General features: G+C 39.6%; 1 protein-coding gene and 1 pseudogene across 1 annotated transcript in view; both read left to right on the top strand.

Moving 5' to 3' along the window:
• Positions 1-18,829, top strand: part of EFHC1 (EF-hand domain containing 1) — a 51,526-nt gene that overhangs the window by 29,404 nt on the left and 3,293 nt on the right. The window contains exons 6-9 of the mRNA XM_006170437.3: positions 65-285; positions 3,527-3,667; positions 7,630-7,843; positions 8,210-8,357. Of these exons, the coding sequence (XP_006170499.1) occupies positions 65-285; positions 3,527-3,667; positions 7,630-7,843; positions 8,210-8,357 (724 nt within the window). The remainder of the gene's footprint in view (positions 1-64; positions 286-3,526; positions 3,668-7,629; positions 7,844-8,209; positions 8,358-18,829) is intronic.
• Positions 4,052-4,822, top strand: LOC114006501 (small vasohibin-binding protein pseudogene; annotated as a pseudogene).

Genomic DNA, 18,829 nt, shown 5'->3' with positions numbered 1-18,829 from the left:
TGTGACAGTCTTTCTTCTCATATGCATTTCTCCTTCTTTTCTCTCAAACTCCATTTTATGTTAGAGAACTTCCCTCAGTGTGTGCTAGAAATCTCTGATCAAGAAGTGCTGGAATGGTATACTGCCAAAGACTTCATTGTTGGGAAACCACTCACTATTCTTGGGAGAACTTTCTTCATTTATGATTGTGATCCATTTACTCGACAGTTTTACAAAGAGAAGTTTGGAATCTCTGATTTACCACGTATAGATGTGAGCAAGCCAGAACCACCTCCTGTAAAACAGGTAATGGAGTAGTAGTACTGAATGTGCTGAGAAAAAAAAAATTAAGAAAAAAGCCTTTTTTGGTAATATGCTGAGTGTATGTGGATATGTGCTCAAAGTCCTGACAGGATGGAGAAATGGAGAAGGGAATACATTCTGACTGTGTTCCATTGAGGGTGCTTTCTTCTTCCAGTCTCTCTGTCTTTCTCTGGAAAGGACATGCAGCCTCTGGCAATTACAAAAAAAAAAAAAAAAAAGAACAGAGAGATTAGATTAGTTCGTTCTTCTTGCTCTATCCCTAGCCTCTCTATATAGTAAAACTAATTCCATGTAGTAAAACACCCATCCATATGACACATTAATCATAGTGTTCGGTTCATTTATTTCTAATAAACTCTCTGCAATAAATAATTCTATTATAAATACGTTTTCTTTGCATGTCAATGAAGGTCTTAGTCTGAAATGAACCAAGCAGCATATACTTTTAGTCATTACACCTCAGCCATTTTTACCCTAAATATTCTAGGTAGAACCCAGTGTAAATGGAAACTGGAGCAGGATCTGAAGAGATAAACCTAGAGCCAAACCATGGCCAGGGACAGAGTAGATATGAATTGGATATCTTCAGGTGAGAATCATGGCACTTAAAAGTCAGTAATAAATAAACTTGGAGTCAGTTGTCTTTTCTCTTAGGCTGGCTTCATCTGCAGGTATGCTGGTAGGGAACAGGAAGAAACCAGAACTAGGAGAGCTAATGTGCTATGGAAGTGGCCCCTAAGAGAAGTATCTGAAGGATTATGGGGCTCCCAGGTTCCACATGTACTAGCTTGGTCAAGAAAGCCCAGGTCGAAACTAGTTAAAGTTAGTCATGCAAGCATAACTGTCTAGGAGTATGATATCCAAGTCAGATGAGTGGGTCATCTAATTTAGAGCCAAGGACCTAGACTGTACCTTGCAGTAGAAGAAGCAAGGTGTCTGGACCACAAGCATGTGGACCAATACTTACAGAAAGTCTGTATTCCAGGGGCCAGCAGTTAGTGTAATGGCTATGTCATTGGACTCCCACATAGTCGACCGCGGTTCGAGTCTTGGACCCGGTGGCTTAAAACTCACGCCGGGCGCGTGTGCGTGCGTGCTCAAGATCCCAAGAGGAGAATGGAGGAGAAGGGATTGAGGCGTGGCCATCCCCCCTGGGGGGTGATTTCTTGCTTTCTGTCTCTCTGTCTCTCTCTGTCTGTCTGGCGCATGCACGCGCCCTATAGCAAAAACCTCTCCAAAAAAAAAAGTCTGTATTCCAAGCAGAGAGATGACATTATCAGCCTGTTCAAACACAATTGAAACTTGACAAGAAGGCTCAGAGGCTTATATCTATCTCCCTTTTCCAAAATTCATCAACCCCCAGCCCCATTCCTCCAATTAAGATGCTCTGATTAGGGACCAGCAGTTAGTGTAATGGCTATGTCGCTGAAATCCCATGTAGCTGACTGTGGTTCAAGTCCCGGACCCGGTGGCTTAAACTCACGCCAGGTGTGTGTGCGTGCTAGCCCAAGATCCCAAGAGGAGAATGGAAGAGAAGGGATTATGGCGTGGCAATCGCCCCTGGGGGGTTATTTCTCGCTTTCTATCTCTCTGTCTCTGTCTTTCTGGTGAGTGCATGTGCCCTATAGCAAAAACCTCTCCCAAATAAAGATGCTCTGATTATATGTATGTATGTTTGGTGTAAGTATGGTCTACCACTCGATTTCTGCCTAGCCTCCAGACAAACTCCAGTGCTTAGCATGTAGCATCTCAGCCCAATGTCCCTCTGTCCATGGTAAACGTAAATATTCATTGAGTAGTGGTTTTGCAACCAAAGCAAATCAGGTCATCGTCTGTCTGCTAACTCCACCAGTCATATTCTAGCCATTATGTTCACATTAACTATGGCCCCAGCAAGTAGGCAAGAGGTCAGACTTCCAAGTAGTACTCCTGTAACAAATGCAGTATGTCATTTGTTGTTGAAAGAATAGTCTATTTGCCAGGGACCAAGTGGGCTAATTTGTTAAAGTGCTGAATACAATACATAAAAAGATTTGGGGAAGTTATCCACAAGTGAAAAATGTGGTACAAGCTGAGTTTCTTGAGAAAGCATAGCAAAATGGAGTCAGGAGCAAAGAACCCCTACCAAAGTTTTCCTAGCATGGAAGAGGAAGGGGAAAACTTAGTCTTTGACCTAAAGTTTTTGGGTAAATGCATCTTAGATTTTTACCAGGCTCTTCATGGAGCCTGAAGGAAGCATGTTAAGATCAATCTATACCTTCATGCTAACTTATTAAGTAAGCTTTGCATCTGCAAGTTGGTTTTCTAAGTGAGCTTCCTCATTAGGAAAGGTGGATCTGAGTTCTCAAAAGAGTATAGCCCTCATCTTCCTATGTGGGGCAAAAGTCAAATAAAAATATTGGAAATATAGGGGTAAGTAGAAAAAGTAGCCTGAATCAAGTCTTGATTACTCCTTCACTAATTCCTGGTGTACATGTGCACATACTTGTACCTTCTGGGTGAACTGGGGAAATAGTTTCCAGATCTGTCAGTCTATACCCTAGAACAAAGAGGTGGCACACAGACCCATGAACTCAACATCCTAGGATGAACACATTATCTGTGTTGGGACTGCAACTGAGACTAGGCCCTGCTTTGGTAGTAAGAGGTCAGTGGCTATCAACAGTGGTTGCTTTGCAGCATCATCATCACTTCCATGACCAGTAACATGATGTAGACTCCAGTAACATGATGTAGACTCCAGTAACATGATGTAGAATCCATAAATAAAGAGGAAGGGAAAAGTGACATGTTTTCTGACTACTTTTGCATATATAAAAATTGTTTCTGAAGTTTTTTTTTTTTTTTTCAAAGAATTTTTAAGAAATATATAGCAGGACCAGCAGATGGCATAATGGTTACATTGCTGGACTCCCACATAGTCGACCATGGTTTGAGTCCCAAATCCAGTGGCATAAACTCATGCTGGGTGCATGTGTGTGCATGCCCAAAATCCCAAGAGGAGAATGGAGGAGAAGGGATTGCAGTGTGGCCATCCCTCCTAGGGGTTTTCTTGCTTTCTATCTTTCTGTCTCTTTCTGTCTCTCTGGGAAGCACACAGGCCCTAGAACAAAAATCTCTCTTTCTAAAAAAGAATTTAAAAATTATACATTTATAGCTACCTTTAATATAATTTTCACACAAGTAGTATCTTCTTTACTTCTTGCATCTTGTCTGTCTCCAGGAATTGCCTCCGTATAACGGTTATGGACAAGTTGAAGATTCTGCCCAGAATTGCTTTGCTCTCATTCCAAAAGCTCCAAAAAAAGATATTATTAAAATGCTGGTGAATGATAGGAAGGTTCTTCGTTATTTGGCTAAACTGGTAAGGCTGATTTTTACATACGAAGATTCTGTTAGGTCTCAGTCTATTCTGTCTGTAAACTGAGGGGTACTAGGTGTCAGAGCTGTGTGTTTGCTCAACCATTTGATCTAGTGCTCAGCCTCCAAACGTCTCTGATAGTATTGAATATAGTATTATATCACCCTCCTGAACCAGGACCTAGCTCACATCCTTTTTCTCCAAAGAGTCTTTTTAGATCATTGATCTCTTTCATCTACTCCTCAGATTTTGATAGACTCTTTTGCCTATTTTATTAAGCAGTTATGAAATTCTGAGTTGTAAATCATTTTTGTGTCTATGTACTTTTCCAGTGTACTGTGATTTCCTTGAAGGTAGAGACCATCTTACTAAATTTGATCATTACCTATGATATCTAGTTTGATACATGTTATAGTCATTAAATGTAGTAAGTAGAATTATGAGATTATGTGACTAATAGTGAAGAGCATAGAATTTGGGAATAGACATATATTCAAATTGTGAATATTCCACCTATAGCTGAATTACCTGAGGCAAACTGGTGGAGATTTAAAGGATAATGTTAAAAGTGGAGGGGATTGTGAGTGCGAGGGGCAGCGGGCCTGGAAGGCAGCAGTCGGCAGGAGAAAAGGTTTCTCCTGCTCCGGACCCTGTCTACAATGCAGCGAAGGCTGTTCCTGGAGCCCCGAGGCCAGATGAGAAGTGACTAATAAGTGCTCAGAAGCCAACCATGGATCCACCCGCCCCATAAAAAGAAACCCAAAGTTAAAGAACCTGTGAGCAGAGTTGAGAAAGCTAAGGAGAAACCAGCCCAGCAGGAGCTGAAGCAAAGACAAAGAGCAGAGATCTACGCCCTCAACAGAATCACGATGGGGCTGGAGCAGCAGCAGTGCCATGAGTTCTGCAAACAGATGCAGCCCCCTGGAGAGTAAGCTTCTCAGACATGGATCCCAGCAGCCCTGGCCTGAGCTGCTTACCAACCCCAAGAGGTGGCCCACTGGGAGCCTTCCAGAACTAGACAAGACGTCTGTGGATGAATCCGAGCTTATTTCCTCTGTGTAACTTCCACTTCACTGGTCCCTCTGCAGTGGCCCAGTGCTTGCTGAAGAGACTTGTTTTCTTCTTTTAAAACAGGGTTTCTTTTTCTTTAAAACTTTTTCTATTGTTTGAGAAAATTCATTGTTTCTTGTGAAACTGTTTATCTTCTCCCAAAATGCAAATAAAATACTAAGAAAATGGTAAAAAAAAAAAAAAGTTGATGGGATTGTAAAAATAGAAATTTAAATATTTTGCTTAGAAATACAGACAACAGAAGTTGCAATGTTACTTCTGATAAAAGGAATTGGGATTAGAGAGGAGTGGATCAGATGACTCTTCATACTCTCTATATGTATAGATATAGATAGATAGATATACACCCACTCTATGTATATATTTATATATAAGCTATATAAATATATAAACTATATATGTATATATATATATTTGAAAATATAAAAATTCAGTAAAACACAACTGAATAGAAAAATGTTGACCAAACCTAGACCAGTGGCTTGAAAAACACACTGAATGAGTGAGTGTATGTGCCCCAAATCCCAAGAGGTGAATGGAGAAGAAGGAGTTATGGTGTGGCCATCCCTCCTAAAGGGTAATTTCTCTCTCTCTCCAGCAAGAGCACATGCCTTATAGCAAAAAGTGGGGGGATGATTCATATGAATTGGAAACTACGGAATTTTAAGTTTATCTTTCATAGTTGAAAACAATGGAATAATTATACACTGGATTACAAAAATAGTTATGAACACACTGGATTACAAAAATAGTTATGAATAATGTTAGATACTTCTAAATGATGAAAAAGGACAGTTATATTGACTGCAGCCTTTTTAAAATTTTTTAAAAAATTTTCTGTAGGGCATGTGTACTCACTGGAGAGAGACAGGTTGGGGGAAGAGAAATGAGACAGTATCCCCCTGGGGGTGGGGTGACACACTGCAGTCCCTTCTCTTCCATTTGCCTCTTGGGATTCTGGGTATGCATGCACACATGTCTAGTGTGTTTTCAAGTCACTGGGTCAGAACTCAAACCGCACAGATCTAGCTGTGGGATCTAACTGCCTTAAAATCACTACGTCACCTTGCTGGCTCTGATCACCGCCTCCTATACCCACAAATAACCTGGAAAAATGTGATGTATCACACAAAGTTGAAGAGTGCACAGAGGACTTCTGTTTATAGCAATGATAGACTAGATAATTTGGATCACCCCTCTTGGTGATGTGTACGTGTGTGTGTGTGTGTGTGTGTGTGTGTGTGTGTGTGGTGTGAGAGAGAGAGAAAGAAAGAAAATGTGTGTGTGACTGCTTGAAGGTACTGAATAGTCAGTGATATTTGAAGACTCACTGAGCAAAAAACCAGGAGGACAGTGAAAACCAGAGAGATGAACCTGACTTAAGAGGTCATTTTTCCTGTCAACATGTTTATTGTTTCCAGAAAAGGCAGCTATGAGGGCAAATCAGAAGCACCTGGTAAACCCTCTGTGCTTTAGTCTTTAAGTGGTTAGTCCTTGAAAGGACTATTGTCTGACCTTGAATTATCTCAGCCTCTGAATTATCTCAGATTCGCAAATCAAATTAAGATGATCCTAGATTCCGATGCCTCCAGGTGACTGGCAGAAGCACATATAAATTCTCTGAATATATTACTACCTTAGGCTTTAGATTATTTCTACAAACAGTTTAAAAATACAATGTGTGACACTCACTTATAAAAACAAAATTAATAATACAGTGTTCAGAAACAAGGCATAATAGCATGAAGGAAAATGACCAGGAACAACAGACAATAGAAATAGATCCATAGAGGGCTTCAAACACTGGTGTTATCAAACTCAAACTTAAACAAAAACAAACAAACAAAAAAAACTATGTTTACTGCTTTTAAGAAGATAAGGAATAAGATTAATAATTTCAGATTATGAGAAACAAATACAAAAAGTATTTCAGTTTTGGAAAATAATTATATTAGCAGAATTGGAGATAAAAAGGTTCTGAAAAGCATTTGGAAATATAATAATTGAAAAATAAAACAATAAAGGGGAATATTCTAGGGTTGGCAAGTGACATGGTGATTAAGGATACTGAACTCACACATGGCCAACTGTGGTTTTAGTCTTGGACCTGATGGCTTGCTTCCTTGCTTTCCCTCTCTTTTCCTCTCTCTCTCTCATCAAATTAAAATAAATAAAGTTAAATTAAAAAAATATCTTTTTTTACAAAGGGAATGTTCTTCATCTTAAAAGGGTATCTACCAGAAATCTACTGCAAACAGCATAGTTATTAAATGTTGAAAGTGTACTTTCTGAGATTAGAAAAAATGTGAGTGAGACTGCCATCACCCCTTCTGTATTGTTCCTGAGAGTCTAGCTACAGCAGTTAAATAAGAAGGGGGGAAATATAAGTATAAAAGAGGAAGAAACAAAATTGTTGTTATCAAAATGAATGTATAGGTAGAAAACTTAAAAATCTACATTTTGTATTAGTAAAGTCAGTATACAAATGGCAACAAAAAATAAGGTAAAAAATGTATCACTTACCTAACATCAAAAAATATCAAATTTCTAGCCATAAAGCAAATAAAAGAAATGTAATATCTGAAATATTATTGAGAGAAAATGAAAGAAGACCTAAAGACATACCATGTTCATTGGTTAGCCACATGGGATTTACATTCTCACAAGGCAACAATCAACTGAGTTGAGTTGGGATGACTTCTCTTAGGAGGCCTCCCTTAGATGAGGAATGTCCTTCCCAGACTACCAGAGTTCCCCCTCATACACAGTTTATTGATATATGAACCAAAATAGTTTCATTTATATCATATACCTGGCTACCATAGTCATTTAAGTTTAGGGCATATAGATAGGTCATGAACCTTAATAACATACTCTCTTCTTCAACTTTCTAGGAATCCCCCATCAAACAAGACAAAGACCGCCGATTTGTTTTCTCTTACTTCCTAGCTACTGATATGATCAGTATCTTTGAACCTCCTGTTCGCAATTCTGGTATCATTGGGGGAAAGTACCTTGGAAGGACTAAGGTTGTTAAACCTTGTTCTACCGCAGACAACCCCATCTACTATGGCCCTGCTGACTTCTTCATTGGTGCTGTGATTGAAGGTAGGTCTCAGCACTTTTCATAATTTCCTACAAGGTGGAGAATAGGTTTTTATTAATAAATTCATTCTTAAATTAACTTAACCCTTGTCAGCGCAATTAAGCTATTTCTCAGCTAAGATAAAGCTAATGCTCTGGTATATATGGTATACCTGTCTTAGTTGCCTTCCTTAATGATTAAACTAAGTTGGTTGCATCTGTTGACTATAGATGTTGCCCACTCTCGAAACACAGAACAAACTACTGCATAAAGTGCTATCGTCCGTTCATTAGTCTAGGTCACAATGTGTATCCGTGAATTTGTCATTGGGGGTTATTATTAATACTCCTGATTGCATGTGAGAAATAACCAAGTTCCTCTCTTCCCAGTGTTTGGCCACCGGTTTATCATCCTTGATACAGACGAGTATGTTTTGAAATACATGGAGAGCAATGCTGCCCAGTATTCCCCAGAAGCCCTGTCATCAATTCAGAGCCGTGTCCGAAAACAAGAGCCTTCTGCTCCAGAGCTGGGAAAGTATGTTTGGCTGCCTAGGGCCCTCTGGCTTTAGCACATGGGAGATATTCAGGAAGTGGCGTTTGAAGAAATGAATGGGCAGTTATATTTTAGATGTTCAGGTTTCCCTCACCAATTGCTAGATGATGATACATGGACTAGAGTTTTTCTCATTAGAACTGTTGAGGAGAAGTGGTCCAATCTGGATATATTTTGAAGATAGAGCATACAAGACTTCACATATATTAAAGAATGTTAAAGAAAAGAGAATAGTTAAGGATGACTCCAAGACTTTTAGTCTGAGCAACTAGAAGTGTAAGGAGTTACCATAAAATGAAATGGGGAAGGGACCAGCAGTTGGTGTAATGGCTATGTTGCTGCACTCCCATGTAGTCGACTGCAGTTTGAGTCCCGGACCTGGTGACTTTAACTTGCTCCAGGCATGTGTGCATGTGTGCCCAAGATCCTGAAGGAGAATGTAGGAGTAGGGATTACAGCATGGCCATCCTCCTTGGGGAGTGATTTCTTGCTTTCTGTCTCTTTGTCTCTCTCTGTCTTTCTGGTGAGTGCACGCACCCTATAACAAAAACCTCTAAAAAAATTTTTTTAAATGCAATGAGGAAGATGTAGACTGTAAGTAGTGTTTTTTGTTTGTTTGTTTATTTGTTTGTTTTTTGGGAGGAAGCAAGGTAATGGTGGGATTTTGGTTTTGGATATACCAAGTTTAAGATTTCTTTTAGCCAATTAGAGATATCAAACAGGCTGTTGGATACATAAATCTAAAGTTCAGGTGAGAAGGCTGAGCTTCAGTATAAATGTGGAAGTTGTTGGCATATATTGTAGGTGATATTTTAGGCTATGAAAGTAGGAAAAATCTCTAAGGAAGGTGGTATAGAAAAAGAAAAGACTAGCTGCAAGGACTAAGCTCTGAAGTCCTCTAGCACTTAGTTGGAGGTGATGAGACTGAAAAGGACAACCAATAAGGCAGGAAGAAGACCAAGTGAGTACAGTGTGCTGGAAGGCAAATGAAGAAAGTGCAGGCAATACTTTTACACAGTAGTGTAGGACTGTGAAATGACTACAAAACAATCTTAATAATCAATGGGAAAATTTACTGCTGTTCTGTGGCCTATAGAAATTTTTGCCACATTAAAAACTCTAATGCCTATGAACATATAGGGAAATAAAATAGTAAAACTAATTTTTACTTAGTATACGATAATTTAAAACTTTGGGAGCATTGTGAAAGTATTTTTGTGAAAAATTTATTGTAAGTAACTTGAACAGTGCTTGCCTTCTCCTCATTGCATAAATATTATGCAGAGTGAACATCTTTTCTATGCCTTCATGCCTTATCATATTGCTGTTACGCTCAGATCAACTTCCCTCATTTTATTATTTTTGTATCCAGTATTAGGAAGTATCTCCTAGAGTTCCTTTAGTGAGAGTGAAGTATCTTTGGGAGTTCTTTTAATAGGAAGTTTTTTGTGGGCATCTGGGATAGTTTCATTACAACCACTTTCCTCATTTTTGCCAATAAGTTTGCATTCACCAAGTTCAGCTGGCTGCATCTGTAGAGTCTCTTGAAAGGTGTCAATGCCAACATCCCCATAGCTGCCTATTTCTTCGGTAACTCTGTTTATGTTTCACTTGAATTTCACTTCTAGCGTTATCACTTTTTGTTTTTTTGCTGCACTTTCTTTGTTGACCAATTCCTTCTTTTAATGATTCATTTTTATAAAATATCATGTGGGTTATCACTGAGAGACAAGGAGGCAACATAACTACACAGTTTGCTGTCTGTGTGTGAAAAATAGATACACAGTAAGCAGCCATCAAGAGAATTTGAAAGAAGTGAGGTGATTGTCATTGATCATGATGCACACCTATTTATGTAGCGATTAGTGGACTGAAGAACTGACAGAGAAGTTCATACTTTATGAGTTACTCACAGTTAATTAAAAATGTTAACTGGAATTTGAGCCATGTTGTTGGAGAACTTTTTTTTTTTTTAATGATGGTAACTATAATTCATCCATCTTAGCACTGTGCAAATTGGAAACTGCCTGAATATGAAGGAATGATTCTCTGTGTTGAATGGGGATTTAACAATATTCAGGGAATTGGGAGCTTTAAGGAGGAATTTCAGTGGGATGGGAGGAGTAGGAAAATCGGATAGAAGTGGCTTTAGGAGAGAATGGGAAGAGAGGAATTCTAGACTGGATGTACAGGCAGCTGTGTACTTTAAGGAGGTTTGTTTGGTATAGGGAAACAGAAAAATAGGGCAATAGCTGGCAGGGAGTGGAGTCAGGAGAAACTTATGCTTTGCTTGATTTTGTTTTAAGAAAGAAAAAATAGCAGGGACCAGCAATTAGCGTAATGGCTATGTCGCTGAACTCCCATGTAGTCGACTGCCGTTTGAGTCCCGGACCCCTTGACTTAAACTTATGCCGGGTGCATGTGCATGCATGCCCAAGATCCCAAGAGGAGAATGGATGATAAGTGATTGTGGCGTGGCCTTCCCCCCCGGGGGGGTAATTTCTCGCTTTCTGTCTCTCTGTCTTTCTCTGTCTCTCTGGCGAGTGCAAGCGCCCTGTAGCAAAAACCTCTCAAAAAAAAAAAAAAGCATGTTTTTGTTTGTTGAAATGACTCTGTAGAGAAAAATATTGATAAATGTGTGGGAAAGGAGAAAAATTGCTAGTATGTGAAGACAGAATGAAATTTAGCAGGTGAGTGTAGGGATTAACTATTAGATAGTAATAGCAACCATTTGATTAGAGTAGTACTCAAATTTTTTGGTCTCAGGATACCTTTACACTCTTAAAAGTTATCGAGGACTTCAAAAGTTTTTATGTGTTTTTAATCTATTCATATTTAGTATTTTTAGCATATTCATATTTAGCATATCCAAAGAATTTATTTTTTAAAATCTATATTAACACAAATACTACAACTTAACTGAAAAAAATAACTAAATTTTACCAAACAAAAAAGTTTAGTGAGAAAATGGCATTGTTTTAAATTTTTGAAAATCTCTTTAATGTCTGACTTTAATAGAAAACAGCTGGATTTTCATCTGCTTTGTATTCAGCCTGCTGAGAATTTGTTTGTTTGTTTGCCAGAGGGTATATGCACTCACTGAAGAGGGACGAGAGGGGAAAGTGAAAAAGCATCCCCCATGGGACATAGCCATAGCCATGCCACAGTCCCTTCTCCTCCATTTCTCCCTCCCTTTGGAATTTCAGGCACTTACGTTCATGCTCCCTGTGTTTTTCAAGTCACTGGGCCCAGAACTCAAACCATGCAGTCAGCCTCGTGGAATCCAGCTGCCTTAACCACCATGCCACCAGCCCAACATATTATTTATTGTGTTACTTGTGGAATACTCCATTTTACACTTGTGAGAAAATAAAAGTGAAAAGACAAATGATGACTTACTATTATTATGAGAATAGTTTTGACCTCACAGACCCCTGGAAGGGTCTTGAAAACCTCCCGGAGTCCTAGGGTTACTCTTTGAAACCTTGATTTGTGATCAGACACAGGAAAGAAAAGTATGTGGGAACCCATGTTGGTAGGTGGGGAGATTTGGTTAGGGGGCTTTCATTGAATTCAATGTAGTAGTATAGTAGGAAGAATGAGAGGCTGGAGATTTTAAAGATAGGAAAAGTTGTGAAATACTCTTTTATTAAATACATAAAATAAATAGAATGAATATGAAAATAAGACAACATTCTTTTATCTACTACTAAGACAGAAAAAAGTTACCAATTAGAATTCATATTCACCATCAATTGAAAAATACATCCTAGTTCCAGAGATGTTAAAATGTGAAATATCTTTTGTCTCAGGACTAAAGAAACATGGCTGCAGTCTAGGAAAGTGGGAAGCTAAATGGATTAGAGAAGCATTTTTTGGTGGCTGGATAGCTAAGGGCTCACTTTTATTTCAAGTACTCCTCCAGAGGAGGAGTAATTGTCCTGTGTCTGTGTAAGTACTGGCAGACAATGTAAAGCTTCTTGATTTGGCATACTATCAGCAAAATTAGCTTGTGTGTGTGTGTGTGTGTGATTTAGCAATAAGAAGATAGTGCTATAGCCTTAGAATAAGATGCTAATACGAATAAAGAGAAATTCAAGTTCTGGGTTAGGAAATCTGTTATCTTTGTTTTAATCCTTGCTTTCCCTTTCTTTTCTTGTGATGGGACAGAGATGTGTGAGAGTAAATGCTTGAAGATGGTATGAATCCAAGTGCCACACCTTCCATGTCTTCCAGCTATTCTGCATTTGGCTACTAAATCCTTCCTTCAGATAAGGAATCTGGTTCTAAGGAGATACAAATCCTTTATTTGACTAATCATTGCTCAGAGTCATAAAAAAGGATCCTGACTATTTGTCAGGCCTGAGTACTTTTTATGTCAAGTGTCAATTACAGGATGATGAAATTTGGATTAGCTATTTCCTTTCTCCTAGCCAGAAAATTAGAATAGCACACAAGTAACTGAATATTGACTCCATCTTGAAGTTCTTAACTTCTTTTTGGATTTTGGGTCCTTACTGCAATGTTTTGAACACAGACTTAAAGACAATAAATAAATGTATGTGTTCATAAATATACCTTGTGAATAGCATAGATAAACATATCATGTTTAAATATATTACTCTTGTTCCATTAACATGCCCATTTGTGCTCTTCAGACTCCTCTCCTGCCCAGTGGCCTTCTTTAAAAAAATATTTATCATTATCATTATTATTTTTCAATTTGTTCAAGGTCTCGTGTGCTCACCGGAGATATATAGAGAGAAAGTAAGAAAGCAAGCTACCAGAACTCGAACTGCAATTGACCATGTGGGAGTTCAGTGCCTTAACCACCACACTACCTGCTGCCCTCCACCCCTTACCCCAGTGACCCTCTTAATTCTCTCCTTTTGGGGGCCAGCAGATGGTGTGGTAGTTAAAGTGCTAGACTCCATGGTTCAAGTCCCTGACCCAGTGGCTGGAAAATCTTGCAGGGTACGTGTGTATGCATGCTCAGAATCCCAGGAGGTGAATAGAGAAGGGATGTGCTGTGCCCATCCTCCTCAGGGGGTGATTTATCACTTTCCCTCTCAGTCTCTTTCTGGGAAGCACAGGTACCCTATGGCAAAAAGAATATTTTAAAAAAATCAGAACAGTTTTTAAAAAATTTTTCTTTTTTATAAAACTGAAAAATAAAATTCTCTCCTTTTCACTTTCAGCTACTTTCACCACATAGAAATTCCCATATATTTTCATTTTTTTTTAAAGTTCCAGGCTCCTCCTGTTTACTTTGTAGTTGGTGTCAATAAGATCAAAAGACCCAACGTGAGCTTCTTCAGTTTTTTCACGCTTTACTTTAGAATGTTTCTATACTATCACTCATTTTTTATTTACTTATTTATTTTTTAGAGAGAGATTTTTGCTGTAAGGCATGTGGACTTGCCAGAGACACAGAGGGAGACAGAAAAAATGAGAAAGCACCCCCAAAGAGCAATGGCCATGCTGCAATCCCTTCTCCTCCATCCTCCTCTCAGGACTTTGGGCACACACATGCACCCAGCATGGGTTTCAGGCTGCCAGGTCCAGGACTCAAAGCATAGCTGGCCATGTGGGAGTCCAGCGCCTTAACCACGATACCACCTCCTGGCCCGTCACTCATCTTTTCTTTATCTTTTTGGTCAGGGCTAAGAAGCTTCTTCTATTTCTCCAAAGTTAATTATTGTGTGTGTGTCTGTAACCACATCCCTCTGATACTCTGGAACCCAAACCTTAATCATAAATTGCTTTCTTAAAAGTCACTGATTGTTAGCATGTGGTGTAGTTGTTACAACACTGCACTCCCACATGGCCAACCACGGTTCAAGACCTGGACTTGGCAGCTTGAATATCATGTTGGGCATGTGTGAGTACATGCCTAAAATCCTGAGAGAAGACTAGAGGAGAAGGGATTGCCATGTGGCCATTTTCCCTGAAGGGTGATTTCTCACTTTCCCTCTCATTGTTTATCTCCATGTCTCTCTAAGGAGGACATTTACCCTATGGCAAAAGCCATATTTAAAAAAAAAAAAAAAGTAAGACATTGATTGTTTCCAAATATAATGGTTTGTTTTTATTACTCATTCATTCAACAGATATCTGAGCTTGTACCAGGCGCCAGATCTTACAATAAATACCAAGGCAAACATATGAGCGAATAGGGAGCTCATACTTTAGAACAGGGATTGGCGAGCATTTTCAGTAAAGGGGCAAATAGTAAATGGGAAATGACTTAGGCTTTGTGGGTGCTATTATCTTTGTTGTAACTACTCATCTCTGCCCTTGGAGTGTGACAGCAGCCATAGGCCCTATGTAAATGAGTAGATGTGGCTGTATTCTAGTAACTATTTTGAAACTTTATTTACAAAAACAGGCAGCAGGCTGGTTTTGGTCTGTGTGCCATAGTTTGCTGACCCCTTGGCCTAGTATTTTGTTGTTGTTTTCTGTTTTTGTTTTTGTTTTGATCTACATATGAGTGGTCTTCAAAAAGGCCATGGAAAATGTGTATTCTGAAAAAAGTATGCATGGATTTTAAACAAATTTTTGCACTAAACTGAATTTTTTGCTTTTATTCCACTTTTTAATAAACTTTTTGAATTCCCCTTGTTTAGTATTGATTACTCTTTATTCTTACCGTCTTTTTTTTTTGAGAAGTTTTTGCTATAGGGCACGTGAGTTTGCCAGCCAGACAGAAAAAGATAGAAAGATAGAAAGTGAGAAATCACCCACCGGGGGGGGATGGCCGCGCTGCAATCCCTTCTCCTCCATTCTCCTCTTGGGATCTTGGGCACGCATGCACACACACCCGGCATGACTTTAAGCCACTAGGCCCAGGACTCGAACTGCAGTCGACTACATGGGAGTTCAGCGACATAGCCATTTGGCTAACTGCTGATCCCCTTACCTTCTTTTTAAAACCTTCTCTTTTTGAGTTATGAAAAGTCAGTTTCTGGTACTCTAGCCTCTCTGAAAGTCTGTTCTGTCTGTCGTCTTCTTACTGTGTCTGCTAGATTGGTGTTTCGCAAGGTCCTGGTTTGCTTTCTCTGAACTCTCTTGACAATCTCATCTCATTGCAGCATGTCCAAGTTCTCTCCATCCTGATCATTCTCCTTTACCTGGTCCTATATTCCTGTCTGCCTGTTTAGTGTGTCTTTGTCTATCTGTACCACCAGCACCTCACATTTTGTGTAACTATTGGGTTGTTGGAAAAGTCATGACTACTTTTCTGTTTTTCTGTGCAAAAATGTTTCATGATTTTTCTGACAACCCAATAAAAATGAAGCCACTGTCATTTCCATTTTTCTAGCATTACCTGCTTTTCCTTATCCTCTTTCTGGTTATTTGTCCCATAAGGTTGCAGTAACAATGAATTATGATAACACAGGTGAAAGACTAGCATAGTACCTAGCACCCAAGAAGCAATCTACTGATAATTCCCAGTTCTCTTCTTTCTCTTAATGGCATTGTCCCATTTACCTTGATTTGAAACCTTGGAGAGAGTTTTGCTATAGGGTGCATGTCCTCGCCAGAGACACAAAGAGTCAGAAAATGAGAAATCACCCTCCCAAGGAGGATGGTCACACTGCAATCCCTTCTCCTCTTTTCTTCTCTTGGGATTTTAGGTACGCATGCATACACACCCAGTGTGAGTTCAAGCTGCTGGGCCCAGGACTCAAACCATAGTTGACTGTGTGGGAGCCCAGCGACATAACCAATATGCAATCTGTTGGTCCCCAAGGGTTTTTCTAGAAGCTACACCTGGCAACTCATATCACATGGCCATTCCGAATAGCTGCTCAAACAAAATAAGGGCTCTGTTAAGAAAGAGAGGGTGAATATTGGGTAGGTAACCACCAGTGTCTGCCAACACTCCCATCATCACTTACCTGTGTGTCTACAGTAGCTTCTAACTCATCTTCTCACCCTACTGCCTCCCTTTTTAAATTCATTTCACACAGTTTTCAGACAAATCCTTCTAGAACTTGGCTCCAAATTGATTTTACTACTTTTAGGACATTGCTGGTATTTAAAATTCCAGAGTCCATAGTTTGGTATCTAAGAACCTCCATAGTAGTTCCCATGGCTCCAGATAGCTACTAGATCATAAAGATCTGTCACAGATCAAGAACTAAGGTCAGGCTAGGGAATCCATGCTGAATCTTTGGAATTTCAATGGCCACTTTAAAAACTCTAATACATCATTTGAATCAGGTTGCCTGCTACCAAAGAGAAATACTATAGAAAAGAACAAGATTACAGACTAATTGCTTTTTAAGAAAACATGTGACTTCTACTCAGTTCTTGTTAAAGAGAGGACTTGACCAGGGTGCTTATAGCAAAGTATTCTTTTTTTTTTTTTTTTTTGAGATGGTTTTGCTATAGGGCTCGTGCACTGACCAGAGAGAGAGAGAGACAAAGAGATAGAAAGTGAGAAATCACCCACCGGGGGGGATGGCCACACTCCAATCCCTTCTCCTCCATTCTCCTCTCAGGATCTTGGGCACGCATGCACACACGCCTAGCTTGAGTTTAAGCCACTGGGTCCAGGACCCAAACCACGGTCAGCTACATGGGAGTTCAGTGACATAGCCATTACACTAACTGCTGGTCCCATGTAGCAAAGTATTCTTTTTTTTTTTTTTTTTTTTTAGAGATTTTTGCTATAGGGTACATGTGCTCGCCAGACAGACAGAAAGCGAGAAATCACCCCCCAGGGGGATGGCCACACTGCAATCCCTTCTCCTCCATTCTCCTCTTGGGATCTTGGGCATGCACGCACATGCGCCCGGTGTGAGTTTTAAGCCACCAGGTCCGGGACGCGAACCACGGTCGAATACGTGGGAGTCCAGCGACATAGCCATTACACTAACTGCTGGTCCCCACCCCCCACCCCCCATGTAGCAAAGTATTCTAAGACCAGGCTGAAGATTATGACATCCTCCTATCTATGGAGATTAGTCAGTTTATAACTCACATTCAGTTTTATGGAGAGTAAAGGTAAAGAATTGGAGAGCTTGACAGTCTTTACCTAGTATGTTGGGACCTCCAGCCACCTCTCAGTTGGCAGTCCCTATAAAGCATAATCACTTGGTCCCTGTGTTCTCTTACTAACTCATGGGGACAAAACTTTACCCTAGGACTTGCAGCTCTTACAGACATGGGTGCCAGAAATAAAGTAGGGGCTGTAATTTTAACTAGCTCTGCCTTAAACAGTACCACCTGTTGCCATCTATCTGTGGATTTACTCCATCTTGCTCAAAGGCCCCAGATGCCACGGGGTAGCTTCCTTGCTGTATGAAGGGGAGTGGATATTTGCCTCTTCACAGAAATGATGAGATGATCACATTTTAACTTTATATACTCCATGGCTCTAACTCTGGGGAGCATGAGGAAGATTGAGGTGTGGCTACTCTCTGCCACTCACCCAGCTCCCTAGCAGGCATTCATAATTTAGATATATTAATGGAGTCATAACCATCAGAGAAACATATTCTGCTTTTGTAATAATGGAAGAGCATTTAGATCCTGAGGATTTTTATAACAATTGCTTTTGTCTTACATGTCCAGAATAAAGAAATTTGGGGAATAAAAATTTAGGTGATACAAATAGAAATAAGTAAAAAATATTTTGAAAATCTTATCATTTAGAGTTTTTTTTTTCGTTTTTGTTTGTTTGTTTTTTTGCCATAGGGCGCATCATCACTAGAGAGAGAGAGAGACAGAGAGGGAGAAGGTACTTCCCAATGGACTGTGATCATACCCAACCCCTGCTCCATTTCTTCACACTGTTGAGATTTTGGGCACACATGCACATGTGCTTGGAATGTTTTTCAAGCCATTGGGACTCGAACTGCATGGTCAGCCATGTGGGCTCTGACTCCCTTAACTGACAAGTCATGGAGCCTGATTCGAAGATGACTACTTCTAGTATTTTTTCATATGCATATAAAATGGAGTAATTCTGTAATACTACTTATATTTTTCATCCGATAATCTGTCATAAATGTGATCAAATATGGAGAGTCTCTAATAGTTCTAAAATCCTTTTTTTTTAAAGTTCATCTCTTCCATTAGCAAGACAGACATATAGAGGGTGTGCACCCCCAAAACAGTCTTGATATCATGATCCACCTTCACTCCAGGCACCCGTGGATCATGGGCACATGCATGCCTGATGTACTGGGAGGTCTCTGTTCGGAAACCCTGCACTATTGCTGTGTCACCATCCAGCCCCTAAAATTCTTTAACTTTATGCTCTTATATCAGAGGAGATAAAAATTGAGCTTCTGTTTATTGTAGTTGTAGTTTGAAAAGATAGGCCTCCCTCCTAATACTGTGTCACTGATCTTCCTTCATTTCAGTAAACGCTAAGCTTAAACTTCTTACTGTACCACATAAAACATTTTCTTAACCTCACAGGTAACCTTTTCACAAAATCC

The sequence above is a fragment of the Tupaia chinensis genome, unplaced genomic scaffold (assembly GCF_000334495.1).
Source record: "Tupaia chinensis unplaced genomic scaffold, TupChi_1.0 Scaffold148470_1, whole genome shotgun sequence".
In the NCBI taxonomy this organism is placed as follows: Eukaryota; Metazoa; Chordata; class Mammalia; order Scandentia; family Tupaiidae; genus Tupaia; species Tupaia belangeri.
The sequence above is the reverse complement of the archived record's forward strand: the minus strand, read 5'-3'. Positions and strand labels throughout refer to the sequence as shown.